This window comes from Miscanthus floridulus, chromosome 7, assembly GCF_019320115.1.
Source record: "Miscanthus floridulus cultivar M001 chromosome 7, ASM1932011v1, whole genome shotgun sequence".
NCBI classification, from domain to species: Eukaryota; Viridiplantae; Streptophyta; class Magnoliopsida; order Poales; family Poaceae; genus Miscanthus; species Miscanthus floridulus.
Window position 1 is genome coordinate 117,579,422 of NC_089586.1, and position 9,011 is coordinate 117,588,432.

General features: G+C 46.3%; 1 protein-coding gene across 1 annotated transcript; it reads right to left on the reverse strand.

The window, feature by feature from the left end:
• Positions 1 to 3,060: 3,060 nt before the first annotated feature.
• On the reverse strand, positions 3,061 to 4,868 carry LOC136464417 (uncharacterized). Its single transcript, XM_066463367.1, has 3 exons — positions 4,463 to 4,868; positions 4,212 to 4,354; positions 3,061 to 3,539 (listed from the first exon to the last, which is right to left on the reverse strand). Exons 1-3 carry the CDS (start codon positions 4,731 to 4,733, stop codon positions 3,447 to 3,449), a joined length of 507 nt encoding a protein of 168 aa, XP_066319464.1. The 5' UTR covers positions 4,734 to 4,868; the 3' UTR covers positions 3,061 to 3,446.
• Between the last annotated feature and the right edge of the window lie 4,143 nt (positions 4,869 to 9,011).

A 9,011-nucleotide genomic window follows, 5' to 3' on the forward strand; every position in this document is an offset into this window, starting at 1 on the left:
CGTGGGGCCTCTACGCCGGCTGCTCCCTATAGGGTCGTGGCTCGGCACCCTGGTGCGTCGTGCGCGCCTGTCGGAGTGGGATGGGACGTAACCACTTGCCGAACGAAGCCAGAGCGCGGCCATCCCTGGCACCGTTTGCCATGTCAGCAGGACAGGCTCAAAGAAGAAGGAAGACCCGGCACCTTCGAAGGACTTTCTCTGCATCCAGTTTTTCCTCTTTCTCCCATATATAATCCCTGCTCCCCTGATCTATAAAAGGGAGGGCAGGGCACCCTACTAGAGGGACGGATCAATTCAACACACCACGCATCACATAACAAACAGCTGCAGCAGCAACCGAGTTCTCAGCACCCGTTCGACCTTTCCATCAGAGACTTGGGACCCGTCCCTCTCTCGACTGTTTGTACCCCTACTACGAACCTTTCAGTGCTAATTACACAAGCAGCAGCAGCAAACTGGACGTAGGGACATTCTATCCGAACCAGTATAAACCCTGTGTCTTTTAGCACACCATCCAGATCCAACGCGCAACAAATACAAATTTGTTAGTTGGTGATTATTTGAAATATCGACAAGTTTAGATAAAAACATGTATAGATTCATATTTAGAATTACTTTTGAAACGGAGGGAGTACTCTTTTGAAACGGACAAAATGCGCTATGCCAAAGGCGTTTAGAGATTAGGAGAAGAAAATGCACCCTCTAAAAATTATAAGAACAGTAATGATGTTTAAGCTAGAAAACACAAATATACACACCTACAAAAGTAAACGTATCTTCCTCTGGTTTGTTTTAGCTTCGCTACGGCTCCTACATGGCTGGTCGCTGTAGTTTGTTTGCTTGCTGCTCATTTTGCAGAGAAAATCTTCTGATCTGCAGTCATCAAGGGCACGTGCTGAGGCAGCTTTGTGACGTCTCAATCGCGAACATGATCAGGGTCTGTTAGGTTTCGAGCTCTTAAAACTCTTATGACATCGAGCTCCTAAAATTCTTATGACATTCAATATTTGATATATGCATCGAGTATTAAATATAGACTAATTACGAAACTAATTACATAACTTGTAACTAATTTGCGAGACGAATCTTTTAAGTCTAAGTAGTCTATGATTTGACAACATGGTGCTACAGTAAACATATGCTAATGACGGATTAATTAGGCTTAAAAATTCGTCTTGTAAATTAGCCTCCATCTATGTAATTGGTTTTGTAATTAATATATATTTAATGCTTCTTATTAGTATATAAATATTTAATGTAATATAAATTTTAGGAGGGACTAAAGAACCAGACACCGAGTAAAGCGAGATTAGAGAGACAAAAGATGAACGGTAACATGCCATGGCTTGTCGTTCACTTCACTGCTCTCCGTCGGAGGTCGGAGTGCCTCGGTAAACGGAGCATTCAGCCTCCATCGCTGCGTCCCATCTCTCGGATCACAGGCTCAGAGGGAGCAACGCAGAACGCAGGCAGCGCCCTTCGCCTTTCGGCCAAAGACAGGCACGTCGATCAGCAAACCGTACGCGTGGTGGGCGGTGGCTAGTCAAAAGCTGGCACCAGTAAGATGGCAACGGGCACAAAATATCCACGTGCCCGCGGATAAAAAACCCGATGAGCATGGATATGGGTTTAAATTTGTGCCCACGGGCACGGGCATGGGTGTGATTCTAAACCCGATGGATATTTGCTCGTGGGCATGGAAAAATGATATCCGCACCCGCAAACCCGTTAGACCCGCGCCAATGACCCTATAAGTCTATATACTACGGTTGTGTGTCTTTATTCGTATTAATTTGTGATGACTTGAGATACACTAATGTAGACGTACTTTTGATTACTCTTGTATGGTCAATGTGTCATACTTTATCTAATGTTGAGATATAGACGTTTATTTTTTGATATATTGTTTCTTACTTGCTATTAAGATATGGTTGGGTGCTTTGTTGCTTCATTTTTGCGGGTATATGGGTGTGCCCGCGGGCATGTGATATCCGCGGATAGCGGGCACGGGCATGGTTTTCTACCCGTGACGGTTAACGGGCGCGGGCGCGGGCACGGATTTTTGCTCACGGGTATGGATATCTAAAGCTAGTATCCGCGCGGATTTTACCCGTTGCCATCTTTAGGCACCACACCCTGCTCGCTTGAACACCACGGTGAATGAGGAAATCCGGCATCTTGAGCTGTGGAGTTGCTTTAGGGCCTTTTTAGAATCCAAAAAATTTTGCGCAGTATCTATCACATCGAATCTTGCGGCACATGCATGGAGTAATAAATGCAGACGAAAAAAAAACTAATTACACAGTTGGTCGAGAAATCGCGAGACGAAACTTTTGAACCTAATTAGTCCATAATTAGACACTAATTACCAAATACAAACGAAATGCTACAGTGAGCCAAAATCCAAAAAATTTTGGATCTAAACGGAGCCTTATTTTGACTGTGCAAATTGCGATGCAAGTGTTGCGGAAGCTTGTAGTTGAATACTAACTACTACTAGGACGGCCGAAGGCCAGCACGGCAGCACCACTGCATCAGGCAGCAGCTCAACTTAACTTGGAGCCGATTGCATAGATTAGCAAGTGGTTAGCAGGTAGGGCCATTGGGCATTAATTGTGGTGAGCTGTGTGGTTAGCACAGTGGGCTGCCTACACCATCAACTGGCCATTAATCTACGGCCACTGTCAGACACCTCTGTATTCTTCAGCATTGTAGTTACCGTTGGCTGATTTTTTGTGAGAGAAAAATATTATTCGTTTGTTGAAAAAGTACGGCTCATAAGCCAAGCGAACAGGATGTAGGTATCGTGGTATCTGTTTCAAAACACCGTTTGTCCTGTTCTACACCATCATCGACGGCTTAAACAAATCAAATGTGCATGAGCCCATTCGTCAGGACAGGGGCTAAGCTAAGCATCGCCGACGTGAATAATACGCATGATGAGCTTCCAACCCAAAAGGCTCCGATGATTCCACCAACTGCTGCCGGCATCATTGGCACTGAGTTTATGATTGCCTATTTGGCATCAACAGCGAATACTAAAGAAACGACACAGCGATATCCTCAAAAGCTATACACTCGATTCCCATCTGCAAGGGAGGCAAGTACATGACATGTCCGGTTGTAAATCTAATAGTAATCTAGTACTCTAATTCGTTACTTATATGATTCGATGTGCAAACCGTATGGAGGGGGGAAACAAAGCAGTCTCGCTAACAAACACCTGAAAATTTACACGGATCCGAGGCTACATACTGCATGATCTGAAGCAGCCCTCTCATCCCAGGGTGTCCAACTCCAACTCACAGTGTGCAAATGTAGCAGTAGGCCAATAGCAACCCTTGCGACGAACTAATCGAGGCCAGGTGATCACCGAAAATACAGGTCCACCAGTCAATGTTTACGGCCCTACGGTTTGTGTGGTATGAGTGTATTGAGCTGACATATCAGCTCGTGGCCTCGTCGATGCTCTGCAGCGACGGCCGCCATTGCCGGTGCCGCGCACTGGAGCTCCGGCTGCCGTTGTCCTGACGCGCCAACTGCAGTCAGATGGGAAGAGCAGAAGAGTAATCAGAAGAAGGAACCTTTGCACGTTGCGTGGTTAATAAAATCCGTAGGAAAAGGAAAAGATTCCCGGAAACGATTCCTCCCCCGGCCCTGACATTAGTTGAAACTCACCTATTAATCTATCCCCTAATCTAATGCTGTACTTCCTTCTGGGTGCTATAGCATCATCAACCATCAGTTAGTTATCTACACTTCTTCTTTCCTTAAAAAAGATAATACAATCTTCTTGTATGCATTTCACCTGGAATGTTCAAATTGTGATATTTTATTTACTTATTAGTTTTTTTAACCGTTTTGTTTACTTGTCATGATTGTGATTCTCAGTTATGTCAGATTTTTTTTCTACAGTGGAAAAATTCCAGTGACAAGAGCAGGTGATAAGCAGCCTATTCGGCTGAGGCTAAAACAATCGTAGATTATTACTGCTGACTGGTTTGATGTGAGAGTGTTCTGGCTAAAAATTTACTATCATTTACGACGAGCGAACAGGCTGAAGGATAGTCACGAGAAGATGAACAGCTAACTACCCCTGAAGGCTGCAGAAGCAATTAAAGGCGCACGGGTCATGGCGAGAGCGTGCATGGGAGCATCGGAAAGCAGTTGAGTTCGAGAGGCAAAGTCTAATCCATCCATGTAATAATCACCTGATCAAGGCTGGCGTCCAAGGCTGCCTCGTCGTCGTCCTCCTCGGCCGCGCCCCTTGGCGTGCCCTGCCTCGACTCCAGCAGCTGCTGCTGCGCTTTCCTCTGCTTCTCTTCCTTCCTCGCCTGCACCGCCTTTGTCACCTCTGCAGCAGCGCAGCGCAAGTTAGCAGCTTGTTCATTCATCAGTTCGTAGCAGGGCACACATGGGCGCGTACTGGACTGATTGTTATTTTTACGCACGGACGACGCACCCTGGGTGGTGATGAGGCGGTAGACGTGGCCGAGGAGCAGCGTCTCCTTGGGCTTGAGCAGCTTGACGCGCGTGAGGCGCACGGTGCGCCGCTCGCCGCCGGGCGCGTCCTGCCGCTCCTCGGCGACGCGGAGCGTGACGAGCGCGACGTAGTGACCCGGGTTGGCGCGCATGACCTCGGCGGCGCTGGTGGACCAGTAGAGCCGCTCGACGCGCCCGCCCGGGTGCTGGAGCAGCACGTTCGCCGCCTCCGCCGCCTGGCAGTTCCCCATGCTGCACCGACGACTGCGATAGAGAAAGAGGGGAAAGCCGAGAGCAAGAGCAGCCGCTCCGCTCTAGTGCCGAGGTGGTATATATGCCGCTCTAGTGCTAGGATGCCTGCGCTGGGCTCGCGTGGTTGCGCCTCGCGTATGGCGCTGCGCGTTAACGATTGCCGAGCGTGCGAACCGGTGGTTGGTGCTCGCTCGGCGTCGTGCGTGCCCTGGCCGGCGCACGCACCCGTATTTGGGCCAATGGCGCGGTGAAACCGATGCGATGGCTGCTTGAATTCCTCATCATCGGCAGGGACGTAGCCAGCGGTGGGGCTAGGGGGCTTCAGCCCCCTACCCATTCTAAGCACGTGGAGTTATCCTAAATCATCTTTTAAAATTTTATGCATACATGTATTAAGTAGGAGAAGCTAAGGTTAAGAAAAAATAAAAAAACCTCTGTTCTTTTATTCAGCTCCACTGATCATCGGCAAAAAGATCCAACGATCGACGCGGTTTTTAGCCGCCGGGGGAGGGCTGAGAGACCCTCCCGGATCGTTTTAGCTGCCTTTTTCCGGAGTCGCTCGTGAACGGACGTTAGGACGTACGTGTTCGGGGCAGTTGTTTGTACTCGGCGGCAAGTTTGCAGTGCGGCAACAGCGAGAGTAAAAAGGGAAGCCCCCATGCTCCATCAATTGGTCGTTTTCGCGGGGCGCCGTGCGGACCAGGGCGGTCGTTCCATCGGATGGATCGACCATTTTTTTTTTGGCGACGCAATGATGGATCGACCATTGGGTTGGGTCTTTGGCTTCTCTCTCTCCGTCCTGCTGCATACGTCTCGTCCACCACCGGCCAACGTGAACGTACGTCGAAAACCGTGGCTCCGGTAGCGGTAGAGTCCCATGGCAAACGGCAGCAGCCACCACCGCCGGCTACCGAAGTCTGGCGGCGCTCCGAAGTTCTGATGTGCGTTTCCCACCTGCACGGCTTTGTCCAATAGGGGATTCCCAAGTCGCAAGTGAATTGATCAGCAGACAGCAAAGGCTTGTCTATATTCATTATATTTCTTGTGAAAGAACATCGGCTTCGTTCGGCTGGCTGGCTGGGCTCAGCCTGGCTGGCCAGCTCATTCACAGAAACACTGTTTATGTCCAGATAGAACAGTATTTTTTTCTCACAACAATCAGCCAGAATAGTATTTTGGCTTATTTTTCAGTCCTGCCGAACAGCCCCATCGATCGATTGGTGGCGCTTCCACATTTTCCAAAGTCGGTGTTCGGCTGGCTGGCTGGGCTGGCCGGTGCTAGCCAGCCCACTCACGCGGTCACTGTTCATATGAACAGTACCTTTCAGTATTTTTCTCCCACGATAAACTAGCCAGACCAGTATTTTGTCGTATTCAATAGGTGGAGAATATTACCAGTAACAGATTGTAGTTTTCATTGGATCCACCGGTCCACCCGCTGGTTCAGGTCAACCTTCTCTCTGAAGATGGGCCTACACCTCACTAACATTTAGCAGGCAGTTGTGCAGCTTATAAGTTTATTTTTCATAGGGCACCAGTACCCTATTCGCTTGGCTGATAAGCCATGGCTGAAAGTATTGTTGGCTGATTTATTGTGAGAGAAAAATATTATTCGTTGACTGAAAAAGTACGACTTATAAACTAAACGAACATGACAGTTATGAAAGATCATCGATTGGTGGCGCTTCAACATTTCCAAAGTCTATGTCCTGTTCCATAGCCCATACGTGAAGAATATTACTAGTAGGCCTCGTTCGGCTTGCTGAATCTTGGCTGAAACTGACTGAAAAAAACACTGTTCTGACTGAATTGTTGTGAGAGAAAAGCACAGTTCCGACTGAAAAAAAAGAAGCCGAATAAACCGAATATGGAGTAAGGGTGCGTTTAGATCCAAAAAAATTTTGGATTTTGGCTCACTGTAGCATTTCGTTTGTATTTGGTAATTAGTGTCTAATTATAGACTAATTAGGTTCAAAAGTTTTGTCTCGCGATTTCTCGACCAACTATGTAATTAGTTTTTTTTATCTACATTTAGTACTCCATGCATGTACCGCAAGATTCGATGTAACAGTTACTATGCAAAAGTTTTTGGCAACTGAACGGGGTCTAAGCCAAGTTGTAACAGATGTACTATTTTGGATCCACATCCACCCACTGCTGGTCAGGGTAAACCTTTTACCTGACGCTGGTCCTACACCTCATTAACATTCATCAGGCAGCTGTGCAGTTTCCATGCATGTATTTTGATAGAGCACCAAACTTCAACTATCTACTGTACTGTATTCAGCTGGATCGGAGCAGACAAAGAACTTTCGTGTTGGGTGTTTGGGAGTACGTATTCTGTATTCATGTGCATGGGAATCTTCTACTTTTCTTTTGTGTAATACCAACCAACATCCGCCACAAATAAAGATGCTCCAAAATAAAGGTCCCTTTCGCTTGAAGAAATTTTGGAGAAATGTGAAAAAAATTATGAGAGGTAAACATTGTTCCGGATAAAAAAAAGATGTGGATCAAATCAGGTTTAAGGACACGTGAATGGGGCGAAAGCTTCATAAAGGTTTTGCCACCATGCCACGCATCGAAAATTAAATGTTGGTACAGTATAAAAGACCCACTTCAAAGTTCAAACAGCACAACGCAAATTGCAAGCGCACCCGCTTGAAATCTTTAATTGCAACGACACATGTTTGAAATCTTTAATTGCAATGACACATGTTTGAAATCTTTGTAGCTTTTTATTTGTAGATGCTCTCACTTCCATAAAGAAAAAATGGAATGCACATGCCACATATCATGGCACAATGCTGCCTCAATAAACACTATTATATTGCGATGACTTGATCATCAATTTTATTTCTACATACACTCTGCAATCGTTTCCCTGATAAGTGATAATGGAATGTGCCGAGTATTTAAAAAAAAATTGAGGTGACCATTCTGCTGTTTACCTGCCAACCAGCAGCCTCCTGAAAACAAGCCTGTATCAAAATCGTGTCAAACATCCACCTTCACTTGCAAGTAAAATAAAACTAAATTAAAGTGTCCAGGGCAGTGTGTGTGGTTCACGTCTGCTTTTCCGGCATCCCAGCTACCACTGATGGCCGACCGATGGGTGGAACACATGCATGAGGTTCTCTTTGGGCGTGATCGGTTGCCCCGCTCATGCCGAATGTGTATCCGGTATCACTCTGTGCATTAGGGTAGTGTTTGGTTTTCTGCTTGTACCTTTAGCCTGTATTCTTTTATTTATTTGTCCTCCTCTATCCCACACGTCTCTGTCTTCTCAATTTTCACTTTCCTCTCCATACAGGACGGTTTGATTCACACATGGTGCATGAGCTCATGTGTCAGATACCCAAAACTTTGATGCATGCATGCAACCAAACATGACATCATCTCGTACTGAACCAACAACAAAGACAACCAAATACAACCACTTGCACGAGCTCAACCTGGCTTCTTTGGTCCTGTGGCTCGAGGCTTGCTCTGCAACCAATCACGCCCTTGTCCAACAGTTGCTCTGTTTGTTTGGCTGATAAGCCATAACTATAAGTAACGTTGGCTGATTTATTATAAGAGAAGTTGGCTAAAAAAATACGACTTGTAAACAAGCGAACATAGAGAACGACAGCGTGGCTATCAGCAGCAGTGCACTGGTACTAGCAGATAGCAAGTTCGTTCAGCAACAGCAACTGTGTATCAGAAGCTCGCTCGCGTGGTGTCAGGATCATCATCGGTGGTCACCGTAATCCCACAGGGATATGGCAATGCTCGTGCATTGATGAGACCATGTGCACCGGCGCGCGGCTGGCTGCCTTGCTCGAGTTGGCGTCCCGCGCACACTTCCTCCATGCGACCGTGTCATTTCTACTGCTAGTAGTACTAGCTCTCTACGGACAGGGAGAGAAGTAAGGGTTCCACCCTATTTTGCAAAATTTTTCAAGATTTCTCGTCACATCGAATCTTTAGACGCATGTATAAAGTATTAAATATAAATAAAAAATAAAACTAATTACACAGTTTAGACGAAATCCACGAGACAAATCTTTTAAGCCTAATTAGACTATGATTAGACACTATTTGTCAAATAACAACGAAAATACTACAGTTGCACTTTACCAAAAATTTTGGCATCCAAACAAGCCCTAGGCCTTGTTTAGATTGAAGAAAATTTCAACCCGATGAATAGTAGCACTTTCGTCTTATTTGGTAAATATTGTCTAATTGTGGACCAACTAAGCTCAAAAGATTCATCTCGTGATTTCTAACTAAAC

Coding starts and splice junctions, on each gene's coding strand:
- LOC136464417 (XM_066463367.1), bottom strand. CDS start 4,733: ATGGGGAACTGCCAGGCGGCGGAGGCGGCGAACGTGCTGCTCCAGCAC. Junction 4,355..4,462: donor CCGCCTCATCACCACCCAGG/GTGCGTCGTCCG, acceptor GCGCTGCTGCAG/AGGTGACAAAGGCGGTGCAG. Junction 3,540..4,211: donor TGGACGCCAGCCTTGATCAG/GTGATTATTACA, acceptor ATCTGACTGCAG/TTGGCGCGTCAGGACAACGG.